This window comes from Culex pipiens, chromosome 3 (assembly GCF_016801865.2).
Source record: "Culex pipiens pallens isolate TS chromosome 3, TS_CPP_V2, whole genome shotgun sequence".
Lineage (NCBI taxonomy): Eukaryota > Metazoa > Arthropoda > Insecta > Diptera > Culicidae > Culex > Culex pipiens.
The window spans coordinates 165,202-182,717 of record NC_068939.1 but is presented as its reverse complement, the minus strand read 5'-3'; the positions used below and the strand labels follow the sequence as shown (position 1 = coordinate 182,717).

The window sequence follows — 17,516 nt, the reverse complement described above, 5'->3', positions numbered from 1 at the left end:
GAATTAATAGTATGAGAATGATGATTGTATTTTAAAGAATAAAAATGAGAAGCTGGATGCAGTAGATGTAAAATTAGACAAAAGTTAATAGAGATAAAAAAAACAAGCTTAGATTATAGTAATGATAATGTATAGGACAGATAAAGAATTATTGAAATAAATAAATTCGCAATAAAATCAAAAAAGATTAGGAAAATGATAAATAGACTTGATATAACTAGTACATTAAGGAAATTTATATTTTTAAGGAAAAAAAAACAAAGTTTGTTACAGCAGTATCAATTGGTAAAAAAGAGTGGACAAGCTTTGAGAGTTACGAGAATTAAAAGTTAGTAAAATCAAAATCAAATGATGGGTATTAAATAGAAGAATCAGCAAAATAAAAAAAAAAGGAGATAGGTGGTAGCTGAGAATGAAGAGAAGAGAAACCCCGTTGTGCGATGTTTCAGGTACATCCACAGCAGTTGACTCAACATACTGCGAATCAAAACAATACCGTCTACAATCACAAATTACTTCCCTTTCCCACGCGCCCCTTTCTTTCAGCAGTCTCGAATCTGGCCCGCGGTGGTCAAAGGTTTACGAGCCGTTTCCACAGGCCACCAGCTAGGTCATCATGAAAACCAAGCCAACGTGGAGGTAAGAAAATAGGACACTTGCAAGAAACGGATGTAGTTAGTTACGCTCCTTCCAGGATGTTCCTTACCTGAACGTCAACCGATGAGCACGCAACAAGATCAGTGCCATTGCATGCTCTTAGGTATCAATCCTTGGCCTGCAAAGAGGGGGTTGAAGTTTGTTCCAGCCTGAACTGTTACAATAAAATCAAAATTTAATTTAATGTCAAAAATAGCCCAATGCACCAATTCGATCAGCTACAGATTTCCAGGGAGTTCGGATTTAACAAACAATACCTTTGTTTAAGCATATTTAGCGTTTATTCAACGATCATGTCTAAGCGATTTTGCGTTTTCGTTTCTTTTGAACAGTTAGTTTGTTTCGTTTGATACTTGATGCATACTTTTGTAGAAATAAATTCGCAAACAAGGATGATTTTTTCTTTATTTCTTGGTTTCTTTCAATGGTCTCAATGATTCATCATGTGAGCCTTGAATCTTAGAAATAACGTGAACTAAATTTAAAAAAAAATAATTATTATCACATACCATTGTCACCTACCACAAGTTAATAAACAGACTTATGTGCTGTTTTTTTTTTGTATTTATCAATCATAGCAAAAAATAAAATAAAAAATAAATGAAAAATCAGCATAGAATGATGATACCAGAGAGACGTATTCTAGGATGTTATGCTTCCTTCTAGGTTTTGTATCAAAATATATTATTTTCCGAGAGACGCACACTTCAATCTTTCATACTGGATTTCCAAACTAAACTTGTTACAACATAGAAACGGATTGACAACTGATTTGAATCAACAAACTTATCCACGAGGCACGAAACAAAGCTGAATACATCCAATGGAGATACCTTTCAGCGATAAGCTGCGAAATCGTTCGAGTGAAGCTTGATAATATTTGTCGCATTTTTCTTTATATAAGATACTGATTATTGTTGTGTAAGGATGAATAATTTATGGTTTCAATTTTCCGGAATTGTTGGCAATGCCTGCTGCACAAGGGTGATAGTTGGGGTCACTTTGCCAGAAAGAAGGGCGCTGGCGCTGCCAACGGGTGTTGAACTGCCGCTTCCGCTTTGCGAATTGCCCGATAAATCCAAACAAAGATCAATGTCTGCGAGTGGTTCCCGCCAGTAGTTGAAACTGGTAAATTCGATATCCTCCGCTTCAATGTGCTTGATCGGTGGAAATAGCTGATCAACGATGTATGCCATGTTGGCGTAGCTGTAAAAAAAAACATGAACTTTACCAAACGCACATGGATAAATTAACGTTTATGAATAATTATGTAGGTAGCATGAACAAATTCCACTGTTCCAGTCTAAGTGATAGCCATTTACCAAAATCCAATAATGATTTAAGACCAATACAGACAGATAGAGGGAGAGACAGCGATGATGGTTTAAAAGCATGAAAATCGCGCGTTTTATGACAATTTAACAACCGGGTTAGGGTGATTCATACAGTACGTTACGGCTGCATCCATAAAGTACGTCAAGCTCTTGGAGATTAAAGGGAGCGTGAAGATTCATGAATATATTAAGGAAATTACAACGGGAAAATACTTTGGTTAGCATTAGCATGACGTACTTACTGGATGCTACCTACTTGCAGTTGCTTACCCGCAGTAAAGCGATGAGAAATAATATTTAAAAAAAATCACACGCGGAATTTACAGGTAATCATGTTTTTGGCACTGGTTTTCATAACAATTTTATATTTACAAACAGAGCAAGCCACCACATAACGCGGCTGTATTTCTTTTCATGTTTCGACAGCACATTCAGTCTTTTCTGCTTTGGCGTCTTTAGATGCCTCTGTTAATCCCTTTGCTTGCCCTTTCAATACTCAATGTCACACCGGAACTGTAACTCGTCGTGAGTACATTGGTCACAGTGGGCACTCAACGGTTGCCTAGTTTTGTATTTTCCGCCTCTACTATTGCGCTGTTTAGCACCGGAACATCCGCCGTCCTCAATGCTGCTATCTTCTTCATCTTTATTTTCGTCGTCGTCGTCATCATAGTCTAGCTCTTCAGACATGGATAACGACTCGCGAATGAGTGGTGGGAATATATCATTGACTACCAACGATTGCACCGCATAACTGTGCACAGTTCAATGTTTCATTGAGAAAGAATGCATAATTGTTGTGTTGTGTTTGAAAAAAACAGAAAAAGTAAGAAAAGAAATAAATAACTCATCAAACAACTAAATAATGATAAACAATATCATGATGATTGAAGTTGAACAATTCTTATGAAACCCAAATAATGGTTAGCGGTTTGCAATTCTTTTGGCGTGAAGATTGATGCTGATTGCCAACATCACGAAGACACATTGAGATGGTTGTTTGTGGAATGAGACACATTTTGTTTAAATATATAAAAAGGTAGGATTTGAAACTTACGTAGACTGGAATGTTTGGGTCAACTCGTGTTTCAATTCTCCCTTTGTGTTGATGGTGAATATGCGAGAAATTGGTATTCCAACAGCACGGTACGCCCAGACATCCTTAAAAATAAATGTAGAAGAACGTTATTTTCAAATGTTTGTACTTGTACACTATCAAACTCACATTGATTCGATTGCCGTAACCCGCGTAGAACGGATTCTTATCCGGGAACAAAGCTTGAATGTCACTCAGGCAAGCGATTTTAAACTGCTCCGGTTTCTTCTCAATCACTTCACGATGGAACGCCGACATCAGTGAGGTAGGGTTCAGAAGAAGCGGCCCATCGGGAAGTTTTACGTCGCCCTGTCTAATCGATTGAAGGTAATCACGAGTCGTCTGAAAGAAAAATCATTCATTGCGACCCAGTACTAAACAGCATTCACATGGCTTACCTTTGCTTGACCAATCGCACGCGCCGACAGGTACAGCATCTTGTAACCGTTTTCTTCTATTTTCGAAAACAGCTGAGCGACGCCAATTTGCTCCCAATTCTTCCCCACCATGGGCAAAATATGACCAAGCACATCAGATCTGCAAAACGGAAACATTAGGGAACATGGTTCAGCAACATGTACCAATTAACATACTTTGTAATGGTTCCATCGATGTCGGAGATGACCACCTTGTCGTTGTACTTCCACTTGAACAAGAAGCACTTGCAGCGAGATGTGCCCTGGTAGGCAGTGGTAACGCTGAAGACAATTTCGTTCGTTCCCTCGTTGAGGTTGAGGCTATCGATTTGATCCGATGACAAGCGCAGCGTTTTTCTATACTTCTCAACAGAACTGTTCAAAGTGTAGCTGCTCTCGTTGCGACCGCTTTGATCCACCGACAAGTCAGCATCTTCGGAACTCAAAGACCCGTTGTAACCGTCTTCCTTGGCCTTATTTGTGCTGGCAAGCGAAGGCACAGCCGAGTCTTCGGGAGTATTTGAACGGGAAGTTTGTGTCGCCGCCGCCGCCGAAGTTTTCGACTCATCTTGCAAGGACAATTCTTGTTCGTTTTCAATCTTGATTGTGGACTTATCATTTGAACGACGCCAGTACCACCAACGCCCACCACGAGCAGCTTCCGCCGGCGACTGCTGTGATTGCGATTTATTCTTCTGCACATCCAGCTGATTGGGACCGTCTTCAACAGATGCGTCTTCGGGTTGACCTTTCTGCGATGCATCGCCAGCATCGTTGGGGAGCGCCTTTTGAAATGCTAACATGGTCATGACTTGCGGGCAAGCAACCGCCCAGGACAAGTATTTTTCATTGATACGCACAACCAAATCAGGTGACGAGAACAATGCAGGATTGTTGCACACGTCCGTGTACAACAGACGATGTTTCTCAAACTCTTCGTGCGACGGAACACCATTCTCAATTCCACCGCATAGTGAAAGCGCGACAAAGTCTAATTTATCCGTTTTAGTGTCGTCGTAATCAGAATCCATTGATTTTACTCCCTCCAGCGATGTTGGACTCTGCGGAAGCGAGGTACCGTTCCCACTTTCCCGATCCTCTTCGCTCTGCCCTGTTTGTGGTTTGGAAGACGACGGCGGAAAATAGAGAGCTGCAACTTCAGGATCCAAGGATTCGTCAAAGTCCGACAGATACAACCCTTCAGGAACATTTTTGCGTAATTTTTTGTTATACTTCATAAAACTCATCAATCCGCTAAGCATTGAGTTGCGTTGAGCTTGTTTTCCCTGGGTAGTGTTGAGATCCTCCGGGTCATCTGGCTTGGTTGGAAGTTCTCCCCATTTCCATGAAGCGGACATGTTGTCGCCTTCCATGTTCTCCCGTTGTGAGATTTCAAACTCGGTATCGCTCTGGATTGGTGTCGACGGTCGTGACTGACGAGGACTTGTACCAGTGGCAACTTCCGTGTCACTGAAGAAGTGAATGTCTAGCTCATGGATACGGTTCTGAGACAGTTCTGAGGTTTCTTTTGGTTCAACCGAGGGTTCAGTTTCGATTGGTGGTTCAACAATAGGAATGATGTCTTCGTTGTCTTTGAGTGATCCACTGTTTGATGAGGCGGTCACTTGTGAGGCTGTCAGGCTATCTGTTTCCGCACCATCATTATGATCCGAGTGGTTAGAACCAGCCGAACTGCTTGAAGAATTTTTGCGCTGCGAGTTCTTCTTTTTCATGATGGATTTCTTCCTTCGCTTCTTTTTCGACTTGGAGTCTGCCGTAGTCTTATCATCCGCCGTCGGTGACGTTTGTTCATCTTTAGCATTCTGTCCGGCGCTCGGTGCTTTTTCCGACTCTGTTATTGAATCAATTGGTTTGAAATGCTTTGCTTGTTCGCCTGACGCCACAGGGGTGCTATTGTTCCAGGAGGTATTGGAGCTCTCGACGCCTTCCATTTGGAATATTTGCTCTTGCTCAACTTCGGCCCACTCTTGGCGTATCTTCTGCGTTGTGTATTCTTTTTTCGTAAGTGTCAAATCGGGCCTGCCGGTTGTATTGTCCGTGTGTCGTCTGTGACTATAGTCGGATTTTTGGTTCTCAAATTTCGCCTTTTCCGTGTCTCCATTTTCCTGGGAAAAATCTATCGAATTACGACGTGGTCTGGGCAGAGTATCTTCTGGCTGCTTTTCCGTAGTAGTAACAATCGAAGCGTCAAAGCTCGCAATGAACGAACTGCTCGGAATCGGCGATGTAGCCATGTGAGCTGGCACCTCTTCGTCATCAGGAAGACACTCTTCGACAAAAAATGCCTCGCCTGATTCTCCCAACTTCATATGGATATCGACAGGCTCACCGTTGACCTCAATGTCCACAATCTTCTCCCGACTGCGCAGCACTCCAAGCTTTCCAAACCGCACGTGGAACGGAGAACACATGTACGATCCATCTGGCTGTTCGACTATTATCACATCAATCGCTCCTGTTAAGGTAGCGCCATTTATTTCACTGTAAAACTCTTTGAAGTTGCTAAACACTTTTACTATGCTATTCATGTTTGCTTTTGTGTGATTTCTTTGCTCGTTTTACGGATGATCTGTAATTGAAAGATGAAAAAATACACTTTTAGAAATGTTAAACATAACATAAAATAACTAAAAAATTTTTTTCAAGGGATAGATTGATAAGCATTGGACAAAAGCTATTTTCACTCAAAAAACCGCAATTCGTTAATTAAGGTGTGATAAAAAAAACTCTGGAGTTGAATAGATAAGCACAATCAGACTGAAGTTTGCCCTCATGAACTGAAGTGATAAGGTTTGTTAAGCCTCAAAGCCTCGCTACTTTTTGAGGCAGATTTTTTAAACGTGTTGCAAGTCAAACCATGTAAAAAATCGAAAAGCACGTGTTGGAACTTTTGCCATTCAATGAACTGAGAGTGCGCAACTTTGTTGTTGGTGATTGTAATCGAGTATGCACGGTAATTTTTCTGGACCAGAATTTTAAAAGGGCAGAAACCCACAATAAGTGAATGAAAGAAACACATCCCCAAAAAGTGCTCGGCAGACTATTGGTGCACGGATTGCTGGGTGTTTGTTTTTACTCCCGGTGAATTTATTATTAAACTTTTTCTATAAAGGTGTATGTGCGACGTCTACAGTGTATTAAATGTATATCACACACTACGAATGCCTAAATAAAGATCGTCATAAATAAAAAAAAATCAAGGAAGTAAGCACACATGCATATAATCTCTGAAGACAGGAACTCTCTATTACCGAATATTAAAAAGAAATCATAACAGCTATGTGGATGTTTCTTTTTCTATCATAAATCACTATAACAGACGTAAAAAACACATTTTCTTGTCTCGCATAATAAAATATTAAAACTAACAGCGAAAAACAACCAGGGGATTGATCGTTTCCTAGGTAAAGCTTAATTTTCAACTAAGCCTCAGGAAATATTGTTTACGCCTCCGACAAGAGTTGTTTTGAAATGAGATATTCGCGTTTCTTCGGCGAAATAGCTGCCAGATACACACACCCTCTAATATCAAGACGAAAAACAGCTTTTTATAGAATGATCATCTACAAACTAGTCCCTGTGCCAAGCTTGCGGCATGGCAAACAAACAACTCAACTTAACAGCATAAAAATGCGAGACGACGGGACGTGCCTTCATAGCATCAACCAATCAGAAACCGTGGAGCATCGCGCCATCGTCTTATGTACTTGTGAGTACTGCCTATATAAATTGCGTAGGGTAGTAAACAACTGTTTCACTATTCATGACGACTTATTCTTTCAACATTTTTTAACTTCCTCTCGCTGATTACAAGTTGACTATTCAGAGACCAACTTGTGCTTATCAGCCACAAACTTATCAGTCTACGTGTTTTAGATAGTGACGTCAATCTAATCGCAAAGCGGCCTTTCTAGGGTAATGTCCAGAATTAAACAAATTGAGCAAAATATTTGCACAAAACTGCGCAGGGTTCCTATTTTATTGAAAGATAGTTATCAGATTTGTTCAGCAATATGAGTCAACGTAGAATTCATGTGACATTTTAAATCAAGTTTTGAACGGTGGCTGTAATTGCCTAGTAGACATCGAACGATCCATAGCTAGAATCACCTGTTCCAAGGAGTTGCACTAATACTACAATAAAGAGCGAGACATATTCAACATGGTTAGTTACTTATATGCATGCCAACTGAGTGCATTTTTTGTAACCAATTTCGCCAGAGCGTTTTTTCTACTTTTCAAGCAGTAGACACAATTATCTATTAAAAATATTTGTTCCCCCGAAAAACTTTGATGTGACAATAAAATCTTTATTAGAAAGCGGCTTGTCTAGATGAAAATTTGTTATTGATTTATTAGCTGAGGGCAATGTCCAAGATGGTTGTCTTTTCAAACAAAGAAAAAAAAAGTAAATGAAATGAGAATTATGAAACTATAAGCAGACTTAGCACAACGCAAAACTCAAGAAATACTTTGCAAGCAGTTCAATGTAAATTTGTGATAATAAAAGGCTCTAATTTTCATGATATTGTTGAAAAAGTGAATTTTCATATTATAGATTATTTTCATTAATGAATCTTTTGCGATAGCTACGAACCTGATTTGGAATAGTTTTTATCAAGAAGAGAGTATTCAGCTTACTTTAAAGAACAATTAGAATCTATTTTCTAACTTCCACACTTTTCTTTTTGTTCCATTCAGGCTAGACTTAAAGATGGACTGGACGAGCTGAGCCGAGACCTAAAATTTTGACAACTGCGATTCAGGGCTGCCATTTGTTGTTTACGGGAGATCTGTGTTTGCTTAGTAAAAAATCTGTATTGTTTTTTTAAATTTGTTTTTAGCTGATTTTATGCTGTAAAAATATTTATTTAATTTAATAAATTTTGAAAGAGTTCCAATTCGGTCGATTTTCCGAAAAAAAACAAAGTTTTTGTTTTGATGCGCATTTAGAACCAGCCCAAAAAATGAAAAAAAATAAACACTTTTCAGATGAAATTTCATGTTTTACGTTTTCTTGAAATAGACTAAGAAAAACATTCAGTGCATCCTGCTCAATTTTTTGCCAAAATCCGCTGAGTGAGCGAGCGGGATAAACAACTAGATGTGAAATCTGCGCTCGCGTTAACTTTTTTTTTACACATGAGAGATCCACCTTACCTTACATTATCCACCTTGACACTCTGCGATCAGATCAGATTGTCATTCATAAGATTTTTTGTTGTGGTTATCAAAAGGATTTTCTTTCAACCTTGACAATATTTTTATTCATATAGTGATAAAAAACTAATGCAATTGATCAATGGTGCATGTGTACTTACTTACTTTATCAGCAACAGGTCTATCGACCCAACGCTGAACTAATCGAAGATTTCCAGGATGCTCGATCTTGGGCCGCTCGTCTCCAGTCGCCCACAATGTTGGCCGCTCTTGCATCTTCGTCGACTGCACACAGCCAACGCGTACGAGGCCTTCCACGAAGCCGACGACCCCGTCCAGGTTCGCTACTGAATATCGTTTTAGCCGCCCGCTCGTCCGACATTCTGGCTACATGTCCAGCCCACTTCAGCCTGTCGTGCTTGATGACTTTTACGATATCAGCATGTTTGTAGTCTTGGTACAGCTCGAAGTTCATGCGCCTGCGCCACCGGTCTCCTACTTGCTTGCCGCCGAAGATAGAACGCAGGATTCTCCGCTCGAAGACCCCAAGTGCTCTCTGGTCAGCCTCCTTTAGCGTCCACGACTCGTGACCGTAAAGAGCTACAGGGAGTATCAAGGTCCTGTACAGCGTGATTTTCGTAGGCGTCCTTAGGCTGCGGGACCTTAGCTGGCTACGAAGACCGTAGAAGGCCCTGTTTGCAGCACTAATCCGCCGTTTCACTTCGCAGCTCACATCGTTGTCGCACGTCACGAGTGTACCAAGATATACAAATTCATCCACCACCTCATATCTTTCTCCATCTATTTCCACCTCCGAAACACCATCACCTGCACTGCCACGCGCTCTGCCAGCGACCAGATACTTGGTCTTGGCAGTGTTGATGGTCAGTCCGATTTTCGCAGCTTCCCGCTTGAAAGGGACGAACGCCTCCTCCACTGAACGACGGTCGATACCAATGATGTCGATGTCGTCAGCGTATCCAAGCAGCATGTGCGATTTAGTGATGAGTGTTCCGTTTCTTTGCACGCCTGCCCTTCGCGCAGCACCCTCCAACGCTATGATGAACAGTAAGTTCGAGAGAGCATCGCCCTGCTTCAATCCATCCAACGTAACGAAAGCTTCAGATGTCTCGTTGGCTATTCGCACGCTTGATTTTGCTCCGTCGAGCGTTGCACGAATCAGTCTTATAAGCTTCGCCGGAAAGCCGTGTTCTACCATAATCTTCCAAAGTTCGTTTCTTTTGACCGAATCGTACGCCGCCTTGAAGTCGATGAACAAATGGTGTGTTTGCAGGTTGTACTCCCGGAACTTGTCGAGGATTTGTCGCAGTGTGAACATCTGATCCGTCGTTGACCGACCCGCTCGAAAACCGCACTGGTATTCGCCGACAAAGGTCTCGGTCATCGGTCTCAGCTTGCTCCACAGGATGCGGGAGAGTACTTTGTACGCTGCGTTGAGGATTGTGATGCCTCGATAGTTGGCACAATCGAGTCTTTGCCCTTTCTTGTAGATTGGGGTGACGAGCCCGTCTAACCAGTCGGTCGGAAGCTGTTCTTCGCACCAAATGCGTAGGATGATTTGGTGCAGAATCTCGGTCATCCGCGTACTCCCGTGCTTGAAAAGTTCGGCCGGAAGTCCGTCCTTTCCCGCGGATTTCCCGTTCTTGAGCTCTTTAACAGCCTTAGCTACTTCCTCCAACGTAGGCGGGTCCACAGCTTTTCCATCTTCCTCAACGTGTATCCTGTCCTCGACGATTCCCTCTCGTGCTTCACCGTTCAACAGCTGCTGGAAGTGCTCCTTCCACCTAGCCGCCACCGCAGTCTTGTCTGTCAACAGGTTGCCTTCCGTGTCGTTGCACATCACAGGGGAAGGCGTGGTTTTCCTTCTTACACCGTTGACAGTCGCGTAAAACCTCCGCTTATCGTTCGCGTTGTACTGTGCTTCCGCTTCGGCAAGTACCGTTTCGTCGTACTCCCGTTCTTTTCGGCGGTGGATTCGTTTCTCTGCTCTTCGCAACTCACTGTATCGCTCACAGTTTCGGCGCGTACCCTTAACGAGCATACGCTTCCTGGCCTCGTTCTTCTCGTCCGTCACTCGCTGGCACTCCGCATCAAACCACCCTTTGGGTTTGCGTCCTCTGGTCGTGCCGATCACTTCGGTAGCCGTTGTGTTGACGATGCTCTGGAGGGCTCCCCATTGCTCGTCCAGGTTACCCGTAGGCGCGTCCTCGTTGATCCGCTCGTCGAGCTTCCGACTGTACTCTGCAGCAACGTCGCTGCTCGCGAGGCGCTGGACGTTCAACCGCGCTATCCTCGCAGTCCGCGGGGTCAGCACGTTCGACAGCCTAGCTCGGATTTTACACGCTACCAGGAAGTGATCAGAGTCGATGTTCGGTCCTCTGTACGATCGGATGCATGTGTAATCTTGTGAAAAAAAGGACTGCTATTTTATTGCGTGATCAAAAAATCAAAAAAATTAAAAATGTATGACTAACCGAAGAAATAGGTAGTAAAATAACCCTACAAAACAAAGTCGAGTGAAAATTGAAAACTTTTTTGAAAATCTTGAATCAAGTCCGTCTACTGCGTATTATAAAACATTTTGGAAAAGTGTTTCTGAACAACAAAAAATGCTTAAAGTTTTTGATTTTTTGTTGTTGTTTTTGATTCATGAAAAGTGTTAAAAGGAAAATCAGCATCATGTGAATCAACTCTAAGGCTGAAACAAAAATAATCTATCGATTAAGAAGGTAGGTTTGGTTTTCCACTATGTGTCTGTTTTTGAAATTCGAATTTTATAATTTCAAAATTTTCACCTTCGGCGAATCGGCTAAATAACTCACAAAAAGTTAATCAGAATAGGTTCCATTTTATTACAGTTTGCACCATTTGCTAGTATTTTGGCTAATCTTATTCAATTGCTGGGTGCTCCACTTGAAACGATGTCAAAATTAAAGCCGTAAATCTGCCGGAATATCTGTTCCATCTTTGGATGATTCAATTACAGATGAATTCGGTGGCGCATTGCCACTTAATGATCCAAAAACTAGGCCATCATTTTGCCTGAAAAACAAAAAAAAATTAGCTGATTGAAAATAAAAACACATTTTTTGGATACATAATCTTACCCGTTTTGAGCTGATGTTAGTAGTAAACCAGACGATATCAAAAACAATATGAAGTGAAATAAAAATGTGCAAACTATGCTTTTCATTCTTTCCATAGTCAGCATCTTTCCACACTTTTGCTATTACTGGCTGTATGTCAAGCTTTGAACTGTACTTTAAATACACACTGTGAATACACCGTTTGCTCTTTCGGTAGCGGCACAAAAAATATATGCGTAAAAAAGGTATGAAAATTAAATTGTAAATGTGCTTCAATTATTTAGAAAGCCTGCTTGTATTTAAATTGACGTTCTGAAAGGCGTAAAATTGCATTAATTTCAAACTGAATTGAATTTTATCGTCATGTGAACCATTTACGCTAATACAGTATGTAAAAAAAGTATTTACACCCCTTGGGCACTATGCACATTTTGTGATGAAACATGTAAACAATTTAATGTTGACATAAACCTAGTACTACGTTTTGTTCAGAAACTCATGCCGAACATTTTGCTGCAAAAAGCTCATGAAAAGATGTTTTCTATAAAAAGTTATATAACAAATACTATTACAAAAATAAAAATGGTGCAAAAAAAGTTTGTACACCTTTCGAAAAATTAACATAAATAAAGTTATTTGTTGACAAACCACCATAAATCCAGTCTCCCAACTCCAAATAGGCATCCTTGACTGATTAAAAAAATAATTTGGATTGAATATAAAGTTTACTAATTACTTAGTATAAAAGTTTATATAACTCTGGAAATTCTAAATAAAACTTATCTAAACTTAATTTTGCAAACTTTCAATTTAACTAAATGTCAATATATTACCATAGAATTGCTAAATAAACATTCTGGATCGGGTATAACACCGTTTTGGGGGTCTTTGTATCGCTAGAATAGATTTTTCGTTGGAATTTCGTACCAACTCGGAATTACGTCGTCGGAAAATCCGCCGGCATTCGAACCGGTCCACAATTAACAAGTCAACCTATGTGGCATCGGAAAGGGCATAAAATTTACGATCTTTTGATACCCAGACATCTAGGTTTTCTATAAAACCCACGTTTTTAAATACCTGGGCAAAAAGTAAGTTTGATCCACGAGAACAAAAATTACGAAATTCCATACATTTTTGGCAGATTGCTCAAACGAAACCATAACAACGTTTTTGCCCAGGTATTTAAAAACGTGGGTTTTATAGAAAACCTAGATGTCTGGGTATCAAAAGATCGGAAATTTTATGCCCTTTCCGATGCCACATAGGTTAACTTGTGAATTGTGGACCGGTTCGGATGCCGGCGGATTTTTCGACGACGTAATTCCGGGTTGGTACGAAATTCCAACGAAAAATCTATTCTAGCGATACAAAGACCCCCAAAACGGTGTTATACCCACTCCAAAATGTTTATTTAGCAATTCTATGGTAATATATTGACATTTAGTTAAATTGAAAGTTTGCAAAATTAAGTTAAGATAAGTTTTATATAGAATTTCCAGAGTTATATAAACTTTTATACTAAGTAATTAGTAAACTTTATATTCAATCCAAATTATTTTTTTAATCAGTCAAGGATGCCTATTTGGAGTTGGGAGACTGGATTTATGGTGATTTGTCAACAAATAACTTTATTTATGTTAATTTTTCGAAAGGTGTACAAACTTTTTTTGCACCTTTTTTATTTTTGTAATAGTATTTGTTATATAACTTTTTATAGAAAACATCTTTTCATGAGCTTTTTGCAGCAAAATGTTCGGCATGAGTTTCTGAACAAAACGTAGTACTAGGTTTATGTCAACATTAAATTGTTTACATGTTTCATCACAAAATGTGCATAGTGCCCAAGGGGTGTAAATACTTTTTTTACATACTGTACATATGGCATTTAATTATTTTTAATTTGTAACTTGCAAAATTAGGATCAATTTTCAAGGACTTTTAAAAATTGTGGAATTCGGAAGACATTAACGTAAAAAAAAATAGTTGAGTACTATTAACTTCAAGTAAATATTTCTGAACAAAAAGTTTCGAAACTGATAGATGAATAGATACAATAAACAACAAAAATCACACGCACTAGTAATGCCAGTAATGATAAAGGTTTTGTCACTATTTCTGTTTTTGCTTGAGTCTTGACTAGAATTGTATTTTGATTTGGTGTTCAATTAGTTTCAAACTCTGCGTCAGATTACAGTAAACACATGTACAGATTAGTTTTTATAACAAAAATATTGAGCCTACCTGAAACAGTGTGTTAACTGTCTATTGAAAGAGCGATGTAAAGATGAAATGAAAATATGGAATTTCCCGATTTATTATCTGTACGAGTTACACATTAGACAAATTTCTACACTATAAAAAAATATATCACTATTTTCAGTATCTAAATAAATTGGTACCATATGAACATTTGCACCTTTCCAAATCAAACCGCACATACGCCATATTATCAAATACGTGTTTTGATTGTATTCAGTTGCTGTCATCCATCGCAATCGTATTACCACAAAGTGTTTTTGCAATCTGTAAAAGCGATTGTAATCATTAGTTTTTGTCTGAGTTTTTCGCTTATCACTGAACAATATTAAATACGAAATACATCATGGTAAGTTTTCTTGTTGTATCTAAAGTTCTGAAGCCGATAATGACAAGTTTATATTCCAGAGCTATCAGGACGAAGAAGGCTACCAAGTTGGATCGTTTCCTAAAGATTTCGGATACGGAAATTTTGATCCAGAAGACAGCTCAGGATCGGGAGATGACAAGCCTCGAATTTTACTTATGGGACTAAGACGCTCTGGAAAAAGCTCAATTCAGAAGGTTGTCTTCCACAAAATGTCCCCGAACGAAACATTGTTCTTGGAATCAACAAACAAAATTGTTAAGGATGACATCAACAACAGCAGTTTTGTGCAGTTTCAAATCTGGGACTTTCCTGGTCAAATAGATTTCTTTGATCCTACTTTTGATTCTGACATGATTTTTGGAGGATGTGGTGCATTAGTTTTTGTAATCGATGCACAAGATGATTATATTGAAGCCCTCGCAAAGTTGAATCAAACTGTTACCAAAGCCTACAAAGTTAATCCAAGAATCAAGTTTGAGGTTTTCATCCATAAGGTAGATTTTGTTAACCTTCAATCACTCGAATATCCATTTTAACACTTTGATTGAGTTTCTAGGTAGATGGAGTAAGCGATGATTTCAAAATGGAATCCCAAAGAGACATTCACTCGAGGGCTACCGACGATTTGGCGGACGCCGGACTAGAAGGAGTCCATCTAAGCTTCCACCTTACGTCCATCTATGACCACTCAATATTTGAAGCCTTTTCTAAAGTAGTTCAAAAGTTGATTCCCCAGCTACCTACGTTGGAAAATTTACTGAATATTTTCATTTCGGTAAGATTTCTTTTGTAAAGAAAGCATACGTATTCAAATGATTCTTGTTTTCTGTTTTAGAACTCTGGAATTGAAAAGGCGTTCTTGTTTGATGTTGTTTCAAAGATATATATTGCAACTGATTGCTCCCCGGTTGATATGCAAAGCTACGAACTTTGTTGTGATATGATTGACGTTGTTATTGACCTATCGTGTATTTACGGGTAAGATTTTTAAACTGGAACAATCGCACCAAACATTTACTTCATTTTTATTTATTTATTTCTGTGCAGCTCCAAAGATGATCCCGACGTCCCTGCGTTTGACAATCAAAGTTCTAGCCTCATCAAAATGAATAACTGCACAGTGCTGTACCTTCGCGAAGTGAACAAATTTTTGGCACTTGTATGCATCATCAGGGAAGAAAATTTTTCTCGACAAGGAGTTATAGATTACAACTTTCTTTGTTTCCGAGAGGCCATTTCGCAAGTGTTTGAGCTTAGATTAAAAAATCAAAAAATGGAAGCAATTGATCAAGATGCGGAAGACGGCTCATCAGTTATACTGAATGACAGCGTTCAGGATTTAGAATCAAATCAACAGCTGACCAGTGCTTAACAGATGTTATGAATAATTTTAATTTTGACAACATTTTGCCTTAAATAATATGTGTTTTGAATACATTTTGTAAAAAATATTGATTTAGTGCCAAATAAAACCGTTGAGTATATGATATCTACAGCGTCTTTTATACTGTTTTAAAAGTTTTATTTTTTACAACTTTAAATTTGAAATAAATATATGAAAATTAATAAAAAATAATCTGCAAAAATCATCTTTTGCAAACTTGAAAAAAAAACTAACTTAATCCACCTATGTGGTTGTTGCCTTCCTCACTTTTCACCAACATTTGGTGATATGATGGGTTTGGACACAATTTCTATCTATCTTCTATCTATATATATAAAATTTCGACGGTTTTGTTCGAACGCGAATCAATTCAACATGGAACGTCGAATCAAGGTGATATTTGTGGCGTTGGGTTCGTATAAGTCCAAGGAAGGTTCTTACGCCAAAAAGTTATAACTTTTGCCACTCTGGAACCGATTCCGGAAAATCTGCAGATTATATGGAGAAAGTTACGTAAAATCAAATTTAGATCACAGGAGGCTGAAGAAGCAAAAACGTTAAAAACGTCAACAAACGAAAAAAAGGCAGAACGAAGTTTGTCGGGTAAGGCTTGTTTCTCAATAAAGAAATACACAAATGTCACTTAAGCGGTCATAACTTAAGACTGAGCGTTGTCAGATCTTCAATGTTTTGGACTCATTAGAAAGTTCTTTTGATTACCTAACCAACGATGGGTCGGATGATGGATCCGGACATTGTTTACATGCATTTAAGTGAGATCCGGCATCAAAAAAGTACATAAATATCACTTAAGTGGTCATAACTCGAGACAGGGTTGCCAGATCTTCAATGTTTTGGACTCATTGGAAAGGTCTTTTGATGATCTATCCAACGATGGGTTGGATGATGGATCCGGACATAGTTTACATACATTTAAGTGAGATCCGGCATCAAAAAAGTACATAAATATCACTTAAGTGGTCATAACTCGAGACAGGGTTGCCAGATCTTCAATGTTTTGGACTCATTGGAAAGGTCTTTCGATTACCTATCCAACGATGGGTTGGATGATGGATCCGGACATAGTTTACATACATTTAAGTGAGATCCGGCTTCAAAAAAGTACATAAATATCACTTAAGTGGTCATAACATGAGACAGGGTCGCCAGATCTTCAATGAATTGGACTCATTGGAAAGGTCTTTTGATGATCTATCCAACGATGGGCTGGATGATGGATCCGGACATAGTTTACATACATTTAAGTGAGATCCGGCATCAAAAAAATACATAAATATCACTTAAGTGGTCATAACTTGAGACAGGGTTGCCAGATCTTCAATGTTTTGGACTCATTGGAAAGGTCTTTTGATTACCTATCCAACGATGGGTTGAATGATGGATCCGGACATAGTTTACATACATTTAAGTGAGATCCGGCTTCAAAAAAGTACATAAATATCACTTAAGTGGTCATAACTCGAGACAGGGTTGTCAGATCTTCAATGTTTTGGACTCATTGGAAAGGTCTTTCGATTACCTATCCAACGATGGGTGTGATGATGGATCCGGACATAGTTTACATACATTTAAGTGAGATCCGGCATCAAAAAAGTACATAAATATCACTTAAGTGGTCATAACTTGAGACAGGGTTGCCAGAACTTCAATGTTTTGGACTCGTTGGATAGGTTTTTTGATAATCTAAACAA

At 39.2% G+C, this 17,516-nt stretch overlaps 3 protein-coding genes across 5 annotated transcripts; 1 reads left to right on the top strand and 2 right to left on the bottom strand.

The window, feature by feature from the left end:
* Nucleotides 1-915: 915 nt before the first annotated feature.
* On the bottom strand, nt 916-8,317 carry LOC120428067 (phosphatidate phosphatase LPIN3). Of its 3 annotated transcripts, none has more exons than XM_039593035.2 (6): nt 8,122-8,280; nt 3,681-6,093; nt 3,486-3,624; nt 3,217-3,429; nt 3,049-3,152; nt 916-1,863 (listed from the first exon to the last, which is right to left on the bottom strand). In XM_039593035.2, exons 2-6 carry the CDS (start codon nt 6,050-6,052, stop codon nt 1,602-1,604), a joined length of 3,090 nt encoding a protein of 1,029 aa, XP_039448969.1. In that variant the 5' UTR covers nt 6,053-6,093; nt 8,122-8,280; the 3' UTR covers nt 916-1,601. The 3 variants fall into 3 exon arrangements, with proteins under 3 accessions (XP_039448969.1, XP_039448968.1, XP_039448967.1); XM_039593034.2 differs by lacking the exon at nt 916-1,863 and adding an exon at nt 2,294-2,745 and having other exon boundaries at nt 8,166-8,317; XM_039593033.2 differs by lacking the exon at nt 916-1,863 and adding an exon at nt 2,294-2,745.
* A 548-nt stretch (nt 8,318-8,865) lies between these two features.
* LOC120428063 (uncharacterized) lies at nt 8,866-11,101 on the bottom strand. Its single transcript, XM_052711161.1, has 2 exons — nt 11,090-11,101; nt 8,866-10,974 (listed from the first exon to the last, which is right to left on the bottom strand). The coding sequence occupies exons 1-2, from the start codon at nt 11,099-11,101 to the stop codon at nt 8,866-8,868; spliced, it is 2,121 nt and encodes a 706-aa protein (XP_052567121.1).
* A 3,135-nt stretch (nt 11,102-14,236) lies between these two features.
* On the top strand, nt 14,237-15,909 carry LOC120428081 (ras-related GTP-binding protein C). The gene is made up of 5 exons (XM_039593060.2): nt 14,237-14,399; nt 14,459-14,914; nt 14,977-15,195; nt 15,256-15,398; nt 15,468-15,909. The coding sequence occupies exons 1-5, from the start codon at nt 14,397-14,399 to the stop codon at nt 15,790-15,792; spliced, it is 1,146 nt and encodes a 381-aa protein (XP_039448994.1). The 5' UTR covers nt 14,237-14,396; the 3' UTR covers nt 15,793-15,909.
* The last annotated feature ends 1,607 nt before the right edge of the window (nt 15,910-17,516 follow it).